This window comes from Carica papaya, chromosome 4 (genome assembly GCF_054855325.1).
Source record: "Carica papaya isolate Zhongbai chromosome 4, ASM5485532v1, whole genome shotgun sequence".
In the NCBI taxonomy this organism is placed as follows: domain Eukaryota; kingdom Viridiplantae; phylum Streptophyta; class Magnoliopsida; order Brassicales; family Caricaceae; genus Carica; species Carica papaya.
Window position 1 is genome coordinate 5,229,198 of NC_142312.1, and position 19,309 is coordinate 5,248,506.

General features: G+C 36.0%; 1 protein-coding gene across 7 annotated transcripts in view; it reads left to right on the top strand.

Moving 5' to 3' along the window:
- NRPD1A (nuclear RNA polymerase D1A) overlaps nt 1-18,200 on the top strand; it is a 58,857-nt gene extending 40,657 nt beyond the window's left edge. For 5 of the 7 annotated variants that reach the window (XM_088217547.1, XM_088217550.1, XM_088217551.1 and 2 more), the window contains 10 exons: nt 231-400; nt 496-562; nt 639-757; nt 3,318-3,463; nt 4,447-4,703; nt 4,803-4,976; nt 5,063-5,200; nt 8,086-8,351; nt 8,846-8,957; nt 17,371-18,200. In XM_088217547.1, the coding sequence (XP_088073673.1) occupies nt 231-400; nt 496-562; nt 639-757; nt 3,318-3,463; nt 4,447-4,703; nt 4,803-4,976; nt 5,063-5,200; nt 8,086-8,351; nt 8,846-8,957; nt 17,371-17,544 (1,623 nt within the window). In that variant the 3' untranslated portion in view covers nt 17,545-18,200. Of the gene's footprint in view, nt 1-230; nt 401-495; nt 563-638; nt 758-3,317; nt 3,464-4,446; nt 4,704-4,802; nt 4,977-5,062; nt 5,201-8,085; nt 8,352-8,845; nt 8,958-10,740; nt 12,621-17,370 lie in introns of those variants that run through there. The other 2 variants (XM_088217549.1, XM_088217548.1) reach the window with 2 other exon arrangements.
- Nucleotides 18,201-19,309: the final 1,109 nt, after the last annotated feature.

The following is a 19,309-nucleotide window of genomic DNA, read 5'->3' on the forward strand; positions in this document are numbered from 1 at the left end:
AGCCTGGTACTTCATTCATTTTCTTTTGATCGGAAAATCTTGTAACCTGCTTTTTAAGCTTTACTGCTTTGTCTGGAACACAGAGTAGAATATGCATATCTGGAGTGCCTTAACCTAACTTGTAGAAGGTGGTATTAGTTGGCATTCTTGACAGTGTTTCCAATGTATGCTCTAAAATACCAGCATTCTTGACAGTGCCTTTTCTCCCCTTATTTTGTTAACTTTCACAGAATATAATGGAGTGTGGTTTAAGAAAAAGCAGCAGTAACCAAACTGTGTCACTGTTTTTGTCGGAGAAACTTGGAAGACACAGGCATGGTTTCGAGTATGGAGCACTAGAAGTTAAAAATCATTTGGAGAGATTGAACTTTTCAGAGATTGTCTCTACTGCTATGATCATGTTAGTTTGTGTCCCTTGCTTATTTGCTTACTGCTCTTGTTCATATTCTTATTTTCACATTGATGGTGATAACTGATGTGATACATGGTTACTAGCTTCTCACCACAGACTCTTAGCGAGGCACCTTTGAGTGCTTGGGTTTGCCATTTCCATGTACGCAAGGTAATATAATCCAGAAATGTACCTTCATCCTGTGTTTAGTAAGGCTCAGTTGCTTCTAAAAGTCATCTCTTTTCAGGCATTAGCAAAGAGAAGAAGGCTTAAGGAGCAACTCATTGTTGGTTCACTATACAGGTGGTATAACAATGCAAAAAAGGAATTGAAAGTCAACATTTCTGATTTGCTGATAACAAGCAAGTAAGATACTTTTCTTCTAGTTCTGTAAATGTTACTTATTGGTGGAATAAATACTAAAGCATGTAATTTAATCTACACATTTCAAATTTTATCCAAAATCTTAATCCTGGTTTCACCAACAACCTGCAGACAACTTGATATGATATGAACTCTTGACTATGATACATCTCCTGTTTGCTGTGTCTATCAGAGCTCTCATAGAAAAGAACTTCTCTTGGCTATTATACATCTCTTGTTTGCTGCGTCTATCAAAGGTCTCACAAGAAGAACTTCTTTGGAAGTTTATGTTCATTTAATAAGATGGTGCCACGGTAGTCTAGCTGGTGTACATATCAAAGTTCTTGCTTTAGGGTCCTACTGTGGTTGGCTGGTAGATCAGGGAGTGACAAGTTCTGGTAGAATTTGACCCAGAAATTCCTAGTATGTGTTTAGAAAAACTTCTACAATAAAGTGTTGAATTCATAAGATCATATGGAAGGAAAATAAAAAAGCAAATTTTCACCTCATCTATTCTATTTTTGATAGAAGTACGGACCATCGATTCCAACTTGAGTATTTTGTTGAGAGGGTATCCCATCCTTGATGATGTAGATATAGGGCACATTATAGACATGTTGTCTTGTCTGATAGAAAAAAAATATTGTTACTAAAAGAGGAGAGTACACAAGCTGATGATTAGATACTCCCAAAAAATAAAAAGGAAAGAACAAAAAAGAGATAGTCAAACAAGGAATTGCTGTCCTGTTTTTATGTGATAATGCTCTAGAGTAATTTTTAGAATGTCCATGCACCTAGCCCCAAAGAGAAGCCAAAAAGCACATTTTATCCCGAATAACTAAAAACAGAGAAGCTGGATCCTGGAAGATCCTAACATTCCTTTTCACATTACCCATAATAGAAAAAAAATTATGCCTGTCTCCACAAGATCAAACTATCTTTCCTTCTATAGAACCCTCAAGATTGCCATGAACATCCCAAGTCATGCCAAAAATATCAAAACGTTGAAACCATAACTTGGAGCAAATCACTGGGGAAAAGTGTAATTACTATGCAAGAAGAAGTGATTATTGTTCTCTGCAGCTTAATAACACATAACACAAACCTGTGGAAGCAAAGTGCGATACAGTTTGAGAGTTTGGACCAAATCTTTGAGGTTTAACCTATCTAAGATAGGAGTCCAAACGATAACTTTTACATTCGTAGCTGGATCCTTCTGAAAACTTCTAACAAACGTGGAATTATTGATAAAAGGACTACAAGTAAAAAAAAAAGGCAGAAAAGGGCTTGCAATTAAACATGCTTGAAGCCTCCAAAAGCCAATGTTGATAATCCCAAAGTGACAGAGGTTAAAACTTGTAAGAGGTCATGCCAATGGCTTCCTGGTCATTAAGAATACAGAAAAATTGCATATTCCAAGAATGCAGGCCATCCCTCGTATATAATTCAACTGGATAATTTTTGTCAACTAAAGCTTTCAGATAATTGGTTAGCCAACAAATTAATTAGTATTTTACATTTATTTTTAAGTGGAAGACCCCATCTGCAATTTCGTAGCATCATAAAGCATATCATATGTTAGCTTATAAGAAGTTACTAATTTTTTATGAAACAGTTCTTTAGATTTATTCATTTATTTATTACATTCATTTGCAAGTCCAATACTATCATCTGCTACCTTGGAGCATCTTAAAACATGATCATGTGTTTACTTGTAAGGAGTTGGCAATTTAATTATGAAACAGTTTCTGCTCTTTTGAAATATATGCAATAAAGTTTACTGGAAAATTTGGTTTCTTAGTTGATGAGTGCACTTGAATATTTTTCCCAGGCTTGTGTTCCTTGTAAATCTTGTAATTGCATACTAACCATTCACTTTCTGTTGTTTGTTGTGAGAGTTTATTGTTAATTCTCTCTGGTTCTCGCCTGATACAAAGATTAACTAGTTTTGGTGTTTTCTAAAAAAAAACACAAAAAAAGAAGAAAAAAGCAGTTGGGGCTCATTCCTTTGGCAGTTATTTGGGTGCTTGGAAGGAAAGAAATAGAAAAGTTTTTGGGAGAGTGGAGGAGAGCTTAGATAGAGTCAGAGAGAGCTGGTTCCAAACTCTTGATATTTGATGATGAGGCAACAGTTGTATTCAAAGGAGAATCTAGTAGAACTTATTGACATACTAACTAATTTATAAATTATTTTGTAGATGGGTTTTGCACCCTTTTCGGGTGCATATAATTAATACAACTACACTTTTTATTTTTTTTTAAAAGTCATATTTCTAGTATATTTAATTCAAGGAGGTGACAACTATCTCTGAATAAGCTGCTCCCAACTATTTGTTTCAAGGCTTTTGTTATGAAGATGGCTTTCTTTGGTTTTGTATCTAAAGTTAAATAATTTTGGTCATTGTCGTCTTGCCTACTCCCAGAAGTTCTATTTTCTGGTTTGGATTATAAATCTTACAATCTATCTGAATTGTCATTAAAAATGTGACTTTTTTCTGCAGTCTACACTGTATCCTTGACAACATATGTATTCTAACTTGTTAGGTTTGTAAATTTTGGATAGGGAGTGTCCTATAGATGATGGCCCACGTCAAGAAGATTCATTTTGCATCAGTGTCACCGTAGTTAAGAAGTCCAAGGATTCTTCAGTTCAATTGGATACTGTTCGAGGCTTGGTGATGCCATTTCTCCTTCGTGCAGTGATTAAAGGTTTCCATTCTTTTCAAGCTCTATTTTCATAATTTTGCTTCCAGTTCTTAAGCTTTTTGAAGAAATACTGCTATTAGTTCTGGGGATAATATTGATTTGAGGCATTGTGTTTTTGGGATAACATCTATATATTGAAGAATTCCTTCGTTATGGCTAAACCTAAAAGAAGAAAAAACACAAAAGAAGGGCCCACCAACAGCTGGCATTAAAGAGGGCAAAGGCAAAAAGTATGAGTTAAACTCTGTTTTGTCTTTGGTTAGGTTTAGGTATTTTTTATTTGGAATTTATTATTTCTTAGTTATTAAATAGATAGGCTAATTAAGATAGTCAAAAATCACGGTGACAGATTAATTAGCATAGGAGTTGCTTTTTTATCTCAAAACGCAAATTATGTTAATTGGCTTTTAACAGTAGTAGTTAAGATCCTAAGATTTGGAAACTAGCTGTTGCATCTTCCTCGTATGCATAGGCTAATTTAGTGATAAAACATTAGCAAGATATAGAGTAGCCAACTCTAGAAACCTAATGGTTCTCTCTAATGACCTCTAAATCCTAATTCAACCTTAGTTATGAGCAGCTATCACTTGATATTCAAACTCAAATTCGGGACAATAGCATATTCTCTACCAGGAGCCATGAAGTACAGATTTTGTCTTGCATCAAGCTTTTTCATACTTATGAGCAACCTCCTAAAAATAACTGCTGGTATTCAGCTGTGCTATCTGATGGGTGGACTATACTGATCGTGAAGTTTAATGTCCTTTTCTGTTCATTTCCTCATCATATACAGCTAAAATGTCTATAATGCAGAAAATAAATGGTTTTGAGCAATATTTGACTATCATTTTCTATGTAAAAGAGTATTTTATTATATTTTTATAGATTGTGGAATATATTCGCGATAGATGGACATGTATTAAGCATTGAGATCAAGCTTGTACACTCATTTGTTTTTTGGTGGGAATTCTTCACGTCTTTGTCAGGATTCCCAGAGATAAAAAAGGTGGATATTTTGTGGAAAGATCGACCAAAACTATCAAAATCTTATGACTCTCGTGGTGAACTCTACTTGAGGGTTTCTATGTCAGAGGAACATGGTACTAGGACATCCTGGAATGCACTTATGGATGGTTGTCTCCCGATAATGGATATGATTGACTGGGCACGCAGTTATCCTGACAACATTCATCATTTCTGTTCTGCTAATGGAATAGATGCTGGATGGAAACTTTTTCTTAATGTGCGTTTACCATACTACGCTTTTTTGGGTCTATATATGGGAGAATTTATGGGATTTGTAACATGATTTTGATCTCTATATGTATGCTTCTAAATGCAGAATTTGGACTCTGCAATATCTGATGTTGGGAAGACTATACTTCCAGAACATCTGCTTCTTATTGCAAATTGTCTATCAGCTACAGGAGAGTTTGTCGGCTTGAGTTCTAGAGGGTTAGCACAACAAAGAAAGCATGCATCTGTCGTCTCACCTTTCACGCAAGCATGCTTTTCGGTTAGTCCTTGTTAGATATATGCCTTTTTCTGGATTAAGATGTCTGTGTTGGTGCACAATGGCATAACTGTTTTTAATTTGTGCAGAATCCTAGTACTTGCTTTGTTAAAGCTGCGAAGGCTGGAGTTACTGATGATCTTCAGGGAAGTATAGATGCATTAGCTTGGGGGAAGCCTCCTTGTTTTGGGACAGGTGGACAGTTTGATATCATATATTCTTGGAGGGTAAGTTGAAAATTTTTATAATTAAGTCGATATTTTGCTTGATATTTGCATGCTTTTCTATTTTCTGGGGGTTTTAAATGGAAAAGAAAAATTTATGGGAAAAAGGGACTATGAATGAATCACTTCGTTCATGGTTGCAATATTTTACCTAGATGGAGCACTTCTTTAATGGTTGAAATACTTCTATAATGTAGAGCAAATATGATTGATTTATTCAGTTAGAGATTTGGGGATAAAAAAAAAACTAGACATCACACTTAAGGTTTCTTAGACATCACCTATAAGAAATTTTAAATATCACATTTAAAGGTTTAATTGTATTACACAACTAGAAAATTGAGAAATTTTTAAAATATTATTAAATATTTGAATGAATAATGAGTGAAATTACAGAACTATTTATAATAATCTTTAAGTAATTTTTCCTACTAAGAATTAACTTAGGAAATAGTAATCTAATAAAATTAAGAACACTAATCCTAATACATATAGATAATAGTACCAATAAAAATAAATTTATAATTCTAATAAGAATTCCTAAGTTACTAAAATTATAATAATAATCCTAAATAATATAATAATAAGCTCTAAATAGTATATTTGTTTTACATTTAATATAATTACAGTTTCTAATTCATTTAATCAATCTAGTGCTAACCCATTTTGTATCATTCTTCCTTAATTGGAGAAAAATCGTCCCTGAGTCTTGAAGTGGCAAATGATGTAAAATCTTATTATTCGAACTTTCCCATACAAATATAACGACCTTTGTGTTTGGTTATCCTCCTCAATATCTTAAATAATATAAGAACACAATTGTTTAGGAGTGTTAAAGTCTTTGTAGGATGGACCAACATGTTGACCACTTGGTATGTCAAATCTCTTATAGCATGGAACTTTCATAGCATTCTCTTGGGGAAAGATATTGAGCAATAAGAAGACGTGATTCTTCTTGCCCATCTTTTTAGTTGACTCTTAGCAATAGGAAGATATAGTGATTCTTCTTGTTGTTCCACTTTGGAATATGATGATATACACTTTAATAAAAGAGAGGTGTTTACTTGTTCACTAGGAATTAAAATCATCATTCTCATAGGAGTCATAACCATCATCTCTCTCTCACACCTTTTCTTTTAGTCGAACATGTAAGTTATTCTTCACTGGGCATTCGTAACCCTTGACAGCTTTCAGGGAACTAAACACATAACCACTTCATCACCTTCCCTCCCTTCTCTTTCTTTTTTCATCCACTTGTATCAATGCCAAACACCAACTAACCACCATCTCCTTCTCCATAAACCCACCGGGAACCAAACACATAACCACTTTCAGTGCCCCCTTGACAGCTTTCAGTACTTAGATTCCAATCACTGTGCGTGGTAACCTGTTCGGTGGCCGGACATATCGGTTTTTCCAAATCCCAGTTCCCTTCTCTGCCTTCTCCTTTCGTTTCCCTCTCTCTGGACACTTCTGGATTCTGGTTTCTTCCTGCGGTCCTGGTTGCAGGCCTCCACACTGCCTGATCTGTTTGTCTGGTCCGCCTATTAAAACTAGCCCACTGCCCCTTCATTCTGTTAACATCCCATCTTCCTGTTCTTTGACCCTGGACCTGTCTATTGGGCCTATTAAAAACCGGACTGCTGTTATTATAAAATTGCCAAAAACGACCTACAAAACCCGTGTTTTGGTTCCTTCTTAACGCTTCCCTTCGCTGTCGTTTTGCTCCCTGATTGAATTTTGAAATTTCGAATTTTCAAATTCAAAATTTTGAGCCATCGTACCCGCTTCTCTTTCAGGTTCCTTCTTCCTCACCCAGTTGGGCATTCTAGGGTTCCGTCTCACTGCTTCTTCATAGCTCTCCTTTGCCTCCTCCAGCGCAACCTGATTTTTGTGTAGCATCTAGGGCAACACAGGTGATTTTGAGTATCTACTTCCTCTGTGGGTATCTTCATTGTCTTCTGCCTATCCATGTTGGCCTCTCTTCTGTTTTGTGGTGGTTTCCACTGTTTCTCTACAGCCTCTGCCACTGCCTTCATTGTCCGCCACCAGCCAGCTGCTTCCCTTCCTTCTGGCAAGGAAATACAGTTAATTTCCTTCCCTACCTTCTCTTGAAAAACCGGAAATCGTCCTCCTCTATTCCTTCCAAATGCAACCCACAATTCATGATACCTACCCTTTATGTCTAGCCGCCAGGACCTCCCGATATGCTTCCAATAGAACTCCCTCAGAACATCCACAAGCCATTCAACCTCCTCCTCCCAGTAAGTTATTAACACCCTAAAGCCTCTGCTGTTTTCACTTAATCGCAGACTTTCATCCCTTCTGCCTTCACTAACTATGTCGAATGATTTGTTGTCTATCAACAAGAAGTTCTGCCTCCCTGGACTCCCCCATTCCATTCAGTAAAAGTTCACAGACCTTTGCCACCTGCTAGTAACAAACTTCTGAAAAACAGAACCCCGACACCAAATATGATTTGTTTCCTCTACACCAACCTTCACCACATGCCAAAAAAGAAAGCACTGCCTCCCTGGGCTTCGCCCCACACTGTTCCCCGATGTTACCGTTACAACCACGGCTTCTGCCCTTCGCCGCTGTCGTTCTGCCCTTCACTGCTGTCTAGTAGAAGTAAGAATATTAATTCTAATACAAATAGAAAATAATACTAATGAAAATAAACTCCTAACTCTAATAAGAATAGAATCCTAAATTACTAAAACTATAATAATATTTTTAAATAATATAATAATAGACTCCTAAATAAGTATAGTTGTTTGACATTTAGTAATTACAATTCTAATTTATTTGAGAAATCTAGTGCTAACTCATTTTGCATCATTCTCTTTCAATAATCTAATACATAAGTTCTATCATCTATTGATCAGGACAATGAGCTTTATCAGCCAGTAGATGTTTATGACCTGTTGAATAGCATAGTCACTCCTTTGAAGCAGAATGTAAAGAGTGACTTACCCAATTCTATGAACATCAAGTCAGACAAATATGGTGATCGATCAATCTATGTGCACAGTGGGTCTATTTCTTTAGGATTAAAGAAATTAGAAGGCATATCAAGAGCATATTTGAGAACTGTCTTAACGTGGAAAGATATTCAAAAGCTCTATCATGCATCAAAGAAAATACTGAACAAGTAAGTATTCTCATCTGATCATTGTGATGAATTGTGATGTTCTGTTAATTCTTTTGTCAAATATTGATAGGCTTGTATATATGACAATCAAGATATTAATGGAAGACAAGGAAGTCTTTGTTTTTGTTGGCATGCTTTAGTAGTTTGCTGAAGATTAAGAATTGGACAGGATATAGGGTTGACGTGTAATCTTTGAATTGGCTGTTCTGACATGCATGATTTGATATTGACTGGAAAATTATATTATTGTATATGATGGAGGATAAGTGATTGAAGCATGGTATTTTGGTAGTTGGGGTATTGATCATTGTTGCTGATAGGGATGTCGAGTTTTTCAGGAAAAGGGATGTAAATGATGCCATTATATAGTCCACATGTCTCCAGCTGCACTATGCAGTTCTTTTTTTTCACCAATATTTTGGCTTATTTTTCTTATCCTGCCTGTGGTTCTTATTAATGTTGGTCCTGTAACTTGTTATTGCTCATTCAAACAGGTATCCCATTGATCACCGCTTAAATGAAGGGGAGAAGAAAATCTTGATGATGGCTTTGTACTTCCATCCTCAAAGTTATGAGAAGATTGGAACTGGAGCGCAATATATAAAGGTACTTAAAACTGAATAAATCTTTACTTACATTAAGCTATAATTGCAAGTTTACAAATTTTTTGCATGGCTAATGTTTGTAAATATAGATCGTGAAAATTTCAATGATGAAAATTTTTTGCTTGAAAATTGTTTTTTGTTAGGACAACTTACAATTGCCACTCTCTACATTTAGTGTCATCGCTTTACCGTTCGATAGTTTCCATGAGACAATTACTTTCAATACTAATTTTCAAATAGGTCACTTTTTTAACATTATACCCGTTAATCTTAAATGACTTAGGGCACATGGGATCGATTTAATGATGCAAAGCAGAATCTGCAGGATTTTAGGGAGCATTTAGGGGATCAAAACTTGGACGCAAGTGTATAGATTTTCCTATACTTAATAGTTGCCAAGCCTAGGTTTTCCTCTGTTAATGCAGTGTTACTTTTGTGCTTTAGTGATAAAGATATCCTGTTTTTTTCCCAATTGTTGTTTGGAGTAAATAGGTCTTTGTTTCTTTTCTGTATTAAGATGAGTTTGTTTTTAGTTTAAGGGAGCCTATAAAAGAATCAGTTTATTGTAATCATTTCATCATTAAAGATACTTCCAGAGATTTCTTTCTGTTAATTGGCATCGGCAGTTAGTTAGTAACTGGCACATATAAATGACCATTCTGCATTGCATGGTAATATGAGCAAAAGTAAGCTGATGCAGTTGATAGCATAGGCAAGCACAAGTATCCTAGTGACAGAGATAAAGGGATGAAGGCCCTTGGTAAGCAATTTAGAAATATGAAGGATACTAAATAGACAACAAGTGAAGTGGGACATTACTGCAGAATGTTGGTTGTATCAAATGTGATTGCAGATAAAGATCATGAAGAAAGGAGGAACAACTGTGTTGGAGTCCATGCTTGCGACTTAGCTTGGTTGCAGAAAAAAGTTAGGTAGGGCTGCTTGATGCAGAATGGGAAGCTGCTAAAAGTGGACATATTTCAATAATAGAATATAAGAGCTAAAATAAATAAAGGAACATAATGTTTAGGAGTTAATTAAATAGAATAGGAAGACTTAATTTACTTTTTAAGTTTTGAAAAATTTTACAGTACAGGAAAATATGAAGATTTGTTTTATTATGTTCTAGATTTACTATTTCTCAAATTTTTTTCTGTTTAACTTATTTTTGTATTTATTAGGTTTTCTAGATTTTCTATTTTAATGTATTTGGTGCCTAAAAATAAGGTACTTACTTCTATCAAGGATAAGTTGCTGCATTTTTTTGGCTCCATTGTTCTTGGCCATAACCTTGTTTCTTTTGACGATTTTGGTTCTATTGTAAACATTCTCACAGATCTGTAAATCCGTTTTTGTACATGGGTTACGCCCCCTTGGTGTCTCTTTAATTTTATTGTTTACTTTTATCTCAAAAAAAAATAAGGTACTTAGTTTAGTTATTAGGTAAACTATTTATGATTTTATTATCCAAGTATTAAGACATTGCTTTAACTATTTATGATTATTTTTGTTCTTAAAAAGTTTTATCTTTGAGCTCTTTTTTATGCATCAGTTGATATTAGAGCGTTAAATTTGATTCATCACGTTTTCCTAAGTACTCAACAGATCACTTCCCAAAATACACCCTCTATTCCTTGCATATATACATTCTCTTTTCTTCTTCATAAAACAGTGGGAAAAGAACCCTAAAGTAGAAGAGTAGGTCAGCTTGTTCACGGCCACTGCCTGTAGGTGGTCAATGTTGCCTCCAGCATATCATGTGATCTCCTCCTTGTCCATGACAGGTAACATTGGACCCAGATTCGAGACTAGCTCCTCCAGTGAAGTTTGCCACCAGAAAACCAAAGCTACTGGGTCTCCAGAAGCCAACGCGTGACCGCCAACAATGACCATTACGTGTAGATTTTGGTATTCTAAAGCTCTCTATTGACCAGTCCAAACTTCTTTGATCATATTTGATTCGACTCATTGAGTTTAGCTAACTTCAAACCAGTATATTTTCAAACCAGACGATTACGATTTCGGGTGTGCTCTTTCTGCTGGGCCGAGTTGGACTAGCAATTGGGATACGAATTCTGTGCGTGTCTGGAGGCCCAAGTCTGCCCTGACCCGAGTGGAAGACCAGAGTCAATTGAATTCCGCGAAGGGATCCGAGTCGGGTGAGACTGGGGTTTTGCATGTTAGAGAAGCAGAAGGAGGAGACGATTTTGGAAACCATGGGCTGACCAAGAACGAGTTTGTTGACATGAGGACAGTGCTGGTCCTTGCGGCTTGTCAGGAAGTGGAGGGAGAAGAAGACATCGGGGTGGGAAAAGAAGTTAGCTTTTCTGTTCTGGAAGAAGGAGAGGGAGTTGTATCAAAGGCTGAGAAGGAGAACGAGTATGAGGACTCTAGCGATTGTTGCTTTCGAAGAAGAAGAGGTCTTGGAAGTATGCCTGGTTGGCGAAAAGATGGAGTCACTGTCTATTGCGGATCAGGAAATGGTGGCTGCGAGGAAAGAGGGGCAGTGCTGCTACTCGGACTGGACTCTAAAAAGCATTCAGAAAATTAGTAAAATTCTGGGTGTTCCTTTTGATGGGTTGAATGACCAGCTACAGGATCTTTTTGTTGAAACCAAAAGGAGAAAGATGGTGAAGAAGATGGGGGAAGAGTCCATTAGCAAGGAGAGGCGGAAATAGGGAGATGGAAGCAGGGAGCTCAATAGACTACAGTCCACAATTAGTTATGATTCCATATCAAAAAGGGAGAGGAAGAGCGGAGGGTGTGGGGAGAATGAATGAGTTTTGCCAATGTTTGACAAAATTATATCGTGGCACATTAGGCAGATAAATGATAGGAAGAAAAGGCAGATCATCAAGGGCTGTTTATCTAGATGGGTCCCTGATCTGGAATGTTTGCAGGAAATGAAGATGGAGTCGGTTGATGAGAAGATCCTTCGTGTTCCTACTCTGGAAGCATGACAAGTAACCTCTAAAGACACTTGCAAACTTAGGATTTCATAGGACAGGAGCCTCACTCAGTTTCTACTTTGTATCTTAAAAGGTTCCAGAAGTTGCAAGATCCATTTAATTTCTCCCTTTATGGGCATGACAATTAATTCAATCCCTTAACACATTTGTACCAAATGTGGCTAACCTGTGGAAGCTATGTACCTCAAAAATTGATTTGTTGAGACCATCCTCTGATAGCTCTAACCTTTTCTGTATCAGCAAAAAACACCTTGTGTTGATGCGATAAATCCTAAGAGAAGCTACATGGCAACACCTGATTCATTAACAGCCCCAAGGAACAGATTTTAATTTAGTTTTTTTGAGGAACTTTAGGGTTAAAGAGGCAGATTAGGGAGATTAACAGAGGAAGAGGTGGGAGAAGAAGAGATCTTGAGTGGATAGGAATTAAGGAAAATTTTCACTGAATTGCTAGCTGCTTCTACAATCACCTTTGTGTAATATTAATAATACCGTATAATATTAGTAATACCCAGCCAATCATTGGCAAAATGTAAACTAAAAACTAGTTACCAGTTATAGTAACAACTGGCATTTCAGTAGTCCCTTTTTTTTTGAAAGAAAAGTATAGAGATTGTATTGATGAGAGGTGCCAGGGGAGCACCGTCCATGTACAAAGTTTACATATCGATAAGTATATTTACAATAGAAGCAAAATCAACATTACTATCAATATCATGCTCAAGTATGGTAGAGTCAAAATGGTGAAACCAATTATCTTTTAAAATATTGAATTCTAATTCTTTCTTGTCAAAAGCACGCTTGTTTCTTTCCTTCCAAATGACCTACAATATTATGAGTGGGATGAGTTTAAAGAGCTTGTTTCTTTTGGTAAGACCTTCCCAAGCAAGTAGTTCCCTAGAAACTGTGTTTATCATGACCCAAGAAAGTCCCAATAGGCCAAGAAGCATCACCCAAAGTTTGTGAGAGAAAGGGCACCAAAGAAGAAGATGATTACACGATTCTAGTCCCATTTTACAAAGGTAGCATCTGTTTGCAATGGGAATTCCTCTTTTCATAAGATTATCCAAGGTGAGAATTTTCTCTCTAGCAGCTTCCCATGCGAAAAAAGAGATTCTGGGTGGGACTCCATATTTCCAAATGATTTTAGTTGGGATCGATTGATTACTGTTAATCCAGGAAATCATAGAAAGAGCTAACAGTGAAATTGCCACTGGTTTTGTGTTTCCAGTGCAGTTTGTCTTCATGATTGTTAATCTGAATGTACAATAAACATAGAAGTAAGGCTTCATATTTTTTAGTTTCCCAATCCTGTAGGTTTCTCATTATAGTAATGTTCCATGTGTTTAAGATTATCTGGAGTGATAACATCACCAACGAGAGCATTTTTGAAGCTAGAGATGGCATAAACTGGGGGAATCTATCTTTGAGAGTCGTTGTTCCGCACCAGGTGTCATTCCAAAATTGAATTTTGTTGCCTTTACCGATAATCCATTCAGTGCAGTCAAGGAAACATTGGGCTGATGTTCATGATGTTCCTCCATAGACTTCTGCCATAGTTGTGTTTTATAATGGGTGAAAGGTTCCTTTGATCACTAGCGAACCATTTACAATCAATAACCTTTTTCCAGAAACTTTCTTTGTCATTCTAATATCTACATATCCATTTTCCAAGGAGTGCTTTGTTTAAGTTAACAAGGGATCTCAAACCCAAACCGCCATCACTAACCGGTTTTTTGACTTCATTCCAGCTGACAAGGTGATATTTTTTCCGTTCATTATCCACATCTTCCCATAAGAAGTTGCATTGAATTGTTTCCAGCCTTTTTGCCACCTTGGATGGGATATTGAGCACCGAAAGATTGTAGATAGGCAAGTTGGAGAGAGTGCTTTTGATGAGAGTAAACCGAGCCCTTTTAGATAAAAATTTCTTTTTCCAAGTGGCCAATCTGTTTTGAACCATATCTACAACAGGGTCCCAAATCTTACTGTCATTATGTTTTGCTCCCGGTGGTACTTCAAGATAGGTGATAGGCAAATATGAGATTCTGCAGCTAGGAGTAGTATTAAGGGAACTAACATCATTATCCCCAGCACTCAAAATAACCAATTCAGACTTATGTAGGTTGATTTGATTTTTAATCCAGATACAGCTTGAAAACAAGATAAAATGCATATCAGAAAAATAAGTGAGCGAAACTCTGGTTGACAGAAGATAATGGTGTCATCAGTGAAAAATAAGTGAGATATCTCAATCATTTTGTTTCTGTTGCCGACAGTAATACCTTTAAGCATATGCAGTTACTTTACTTTCTCAATAAGTTTATGTAAGACCTCCATAACAATGATGAAGAGAAGAGGGGACAGTGGGTCCCCTTGCCTCAAACCTCTGGAAGCAGTAAAAAATGAGGAAGGTCCGCCATTAACCATAACCGCAAAACTGGAACTTGTGATTCAAAATCTGATCCAGTTTCTCCATTTCTATCTAAAACCCATTCGTTGAAACATGTACTCAATAAAATCCCAGTTAACATGATCAAATGCTTTTTCCATGTCAAGCTTGCAAAGAATACCTTTCTTGTTGTGTCTTGTGGCCTCATCAATAGTCTCATTAGCAATTAAAATGGCATTGGATATTTGTCGCCCATAAACAAAAGTATGTTGGCAGTCACTAATAATTTTGTTAAGCACTTTAGAGAGTCTTTTTGCAAGAACTTTAGATAACAGTTTGTAGATACACCCAGTGAAACTAATAGGCCTGAAGTCATTAATGTTCTCCGGGTTGACTCTTTTCGGAATCATAACAAAAAATGTGGAATTGAGAGATCTTACAAAAGTGCTATGATTGTGAAAGTCATTAAAAAATTCAATAATGTCACCTTTTATTGTATCCCAGAAAGTTTGGAGGAATTTGAAGTTGAAACCATCCGGACCGGGGGTTTTATCCCGGTCATATTCCCGAAGGCATTCCAAAATTTCTTTCTCGGTAAATTTTTCCTCAAGTGCTCCTTGTCTTGATTAGAAATGATGTTAAAAGATAGAATATCCAATTTCGGTCTGTGATCATGCTGTTCAGTGTACAAATTCTGGAAGTGGATTTTTGTTCCTTCCCTGAGGGCCTCATTATCTTTAATTTTGTTGTTTCCAATGGTGAGCTCTTCCACAAAGTTGATTCTTCTTCTGTGATTAGCAAACATGTGGAAATATTTTGAGTTCCTGTCCCCATCCTTAATCCATTTTTCTCTAGTTTTTTGTTTCCAAGATATGGCTTCCACGTGAAGCTTAGGGACCGCATAAGTTTCAGACTTTTCCTTTTTTCTCTTTCATCGATGGAAAGCAGCAAATGTTCCTCTTTTCTGTCCAGGTCATCTATTTCCAAAAGAATATCATTGATGCCTTCTTCCTCTTTCCTCCAGTCTCCTTAGCCCAAGTTGTGATTACAGCTTTGAGTATTTTGAATTTTGTGTCGATTCTATAACTGATAGTGCCCTTAATAATCAAATTGCTCCATGTATCTGCAACAAGTTTCCTAAAACTATCCAGCACCAGCCATTTATTGTTGATCCGGAAAGGGATGGGGCCCCATTGAATCCCATCCGAAGCCAACAGAATGGGGAAATGATCTGAGGTTGGTCTGGACAGAATTTTCTGATTTAAATTAGGGAGCACCGAGAGAAGGTTTGTAGTGATGAGAAACCTGTCAATTCTTGAGGAAGAGGAGTGTTCCCTTAGATTGCTCTAGGTCCATTTTTCCCCCATTAACGGAAGATTGTTAAGGTCAAGGCTGTCTATGAGTGTGCTGAAATCTTCAATATCTTCTGGATTGGTAAAACCGCCAGACCTCTCAGAACATTTCAGTACCATGTTGAAGTCTCCCCCAACAACGCCCCTGTCGCCCCAGCAATGCCCCAGGCATTTCAGTAGTCCTTTGTATTGCATATTCTTCTACAACCAAATTACCAACAGAAAGCTGAAAGCCTTGTAAACAGAAGTAATACACCTAGCCTCAGATGTCCTTCTGGGTCCTGACATCTTCCCTTTCTACTGGAGAAACCTTGAATGCAATCCTAGTGGGGAAGATAAATAACATTAAGGCAAGGCTAGTTACAAAGGGTTTTACATAGAGAGAGGCATTAACTTCCATGAACTGTTCTCACTTGTGGTAAAACAATAGTTCTGTTCCTGTTACTCTTGCAATTATTGCGATGTATGCTGTAGTTAGAACAACTTGATCCAAAGATGGCTTTTTTGTGTGCGGGTTAGAGAAAAAATGTCTCTACTAGAAAGTTTTTCCTATCGAAGAAAGAGAAGATCATGTTTGTCCTCAAAAAAAAAAAAAAAATTCTTGTATGGATTAAAATAGTTTACTTGGCAGTAGTATAAAAGATTTAACAATTTCACAATGTACAGCAATTTTACTTGTTTTTTCTTATTTCGGTTCTAAGAATATCCTGCCTTATCTTTTCCTATTTGTATTATTTACAGCGGATCTTGTTTCCTTTTTATATTAGTTAGGTAGTTTCTAGGAGCCTATAGATACTTTAGAAACAAGTTATATAATAATCTCATTGCAACTAATATGCCCAAAGATTTCTCTCTATTTTTCCTGGAAATTTTCTGTCTTGACAAGCTAGAAGCAACTCGCCCATCTTCGTTATTGTTCTACGTCATTTGATGGTAGGTCAACAAGATTACATTGTCACTTTTTTCAATCGTTCTATGCAAATGATTAAATGAACTAGACAGGATAGGATGGGTTTGACAAGTTAACGAAAGTCTAGAATTTGCTGTTCATAATTTGACATAAACAACATAGGTCATAACAGTATTTCCTGTTCCAAAATCTGGCAAATCATAGGAAGTTAATTTTCACAATTGAATTGTGACAATCTCAAAATTGCAAGGTGGTAATTGTAACTTTCCCTTTTCTTGCGTTAAAGAAATGTGATTTTATCTTATAATGAAGAATTGATTTGTTGAGGAAACTTTATCTTATAATGAAGCATTGATTTGTTGAGTGAAACTTATTTTGTACTTCAATTCTCTTAATTTTCCAGTTGTTTTTAAGTTTGGGTGGCATTAATTTGTTGAAGCACATAAAACAAGAACATCAAAATTAACAATAACAATATCAGCCAAAACTGAAATATCATATTGCACTACTTAATAAATGCATTACAATTTTAAACTACAGGGTACACCCTGCCATTTCTTTGATTTTGCAATTTTACTAATGTTAATTTGCAAGGAAAATAGTCTTAATAGCAGCACAACTGAAATATGGGAATCTTGTTCCCATTAGACAGCCAATCTCAACATTCATTTGTGATACTAATACGTAATAATTTTACATTTTCACTATTTTACAGATTATCCTGCTCACATTAGACTTCCAATCTCAACATTGCTAATACCTTATAATTTTACATTTTCACTATTCTACAGATTGGATATCATCCAGAATATAAGGGTACCCGGTGCTTTCACTTGGTTAGAACAGACGGGACAACCGAAGACTTCTCGTATCGCAAGTGTGTCCTTGCTGCTCTTGATAGCATTGCCCCTGAAAAAGCAAAACTCTACAGGTCAAAATGGTTGGAACAACAGGATTATGAATGATCCAACTCCTTGTGCAAGTTCACATGAATGTACATGCATGTATAATAACATTTAAGGGAGCGGTTCAACGTTGTGCCATCATTTTGACCTCAAGCAGTGTTATGCAGTCATTTTGACCTCAAGCGTATATATCACAGCTTATAATGTCTAGTCGAGGAATTTATTTTGTGAGAGAAGTTGGAGTAAGGCAGTTTTAATGGATGACTGATATTTAGGCAGCTGACATATCATAGGTTCTCTTGATGGCAGGCCGACATTCTTTAGTTTCCTTAGATGGATTTTGGTACATGTTGTTAGGCATATGGGCATATCACCTCAGAAGAGTAATAGGATTTTCTACTGAGTGGTAGTGCACAACAGGGGGCAAGAGGGTTAGATTTAGAGTAAAACTTTCATTTATTTTTTTTTAAAATCATTTCTAATATGTATTTAGTTGTAACTCTTATGTTACCCATAAATACAGGGTAGCCACTTTCTGTTGCTTCTTTTTGCTTCTTTCACTAGTATTTGGTTTGCCTTCAATTTTATCAGGCAAAACAAACTAGTGGAAGCAGCAACGAGAAGCCTGTTAGGGGTAACCGCTTCCTCCATTAATGATATATGTATTTCGTTGAAGAATAAAGCATTTGGAAATGCAAAAACTAGTTTACAGCTGATTATGTTGTTGAGCACTTCTAAAGTTAATATATCATATATGCTGTACATTGTTACGTTATTGTTGCAGGAGTAGAGATAGAGCTTTAACCCAGATGGTAGAATGACCAGCTTGGCTTGCAATTTTGTTATCCAACTCCTGGATTTAAACTCAGACAAGTTTCTGTCAAAGCAAGTCTTTGGCGTGGAAAAGATGTTTCCCATTCAATAATTTGCTGATAGCGAAATATGTTTCTCATCGAATTAATTCTGTTCATACGGAGTCTTTTTTTTTTTTTTTGTTTTAATGTCTGTCCACTTTCATAAGCACCTTTCTAGCCCATGCCTGCATGCTTATCCAAGCTTAGTTGTGTTGTCGGCCTCACAGGATGAGGAAGTATGTCAAAAAGACAATAATTTCCCTTTTGCACAATCCCATATAACACTTTTGAGTCCATATTATAAGCTTCAATGTCTTTTAATTTTTGTTCTATTTGCAACTACTCTTTTGTCTTCTCACGTATAATAATACCCATACTTTTGTATTTTTTTTTTTTTTTATATTCATTGTACAAATTATCTATATTTATTTCAATTTTTTCACTTTTTATAATGGAAATTGTAATAAAATATTATATAAAAATAATAAGAAAATAGTCAACAATTAATAAATTGATTGAAAACAATTATTCAATCATTTACATTTTTATTATTGTATGGTGGGAAGAAAAGAAGTTTGTAGAAGAGACATGAGTGTGAGTTGTGCGTGAAGATTCAGGGGCCACGTGTTTTGATTTTGAACCCCACACCATATGTAGTTCTAATTGGTGGGCTGCTTTTCTCTTCTGTTTTTGTTTTTTCTTCTCCGGGAGGTGTTATCTGCTTTATTTTGACTTTTATATTCTCCATCATTTTTATTTTAGATTTTAGCTTTCCATAATTGAATTACTTTACTAACAACATATTTGATGGGTTAATATGGAAGAGAAGAATACAAAATCAAGGTTTGTTTCAATTATAACATGTGTGGATGGATGGTCAATCAATTACATTATCTTATTTCTTATTTACATTAGTTGCCCACTTAATTTTTTTACAAAATTGTTCGTAAATTTTATTTTTTTTATATATT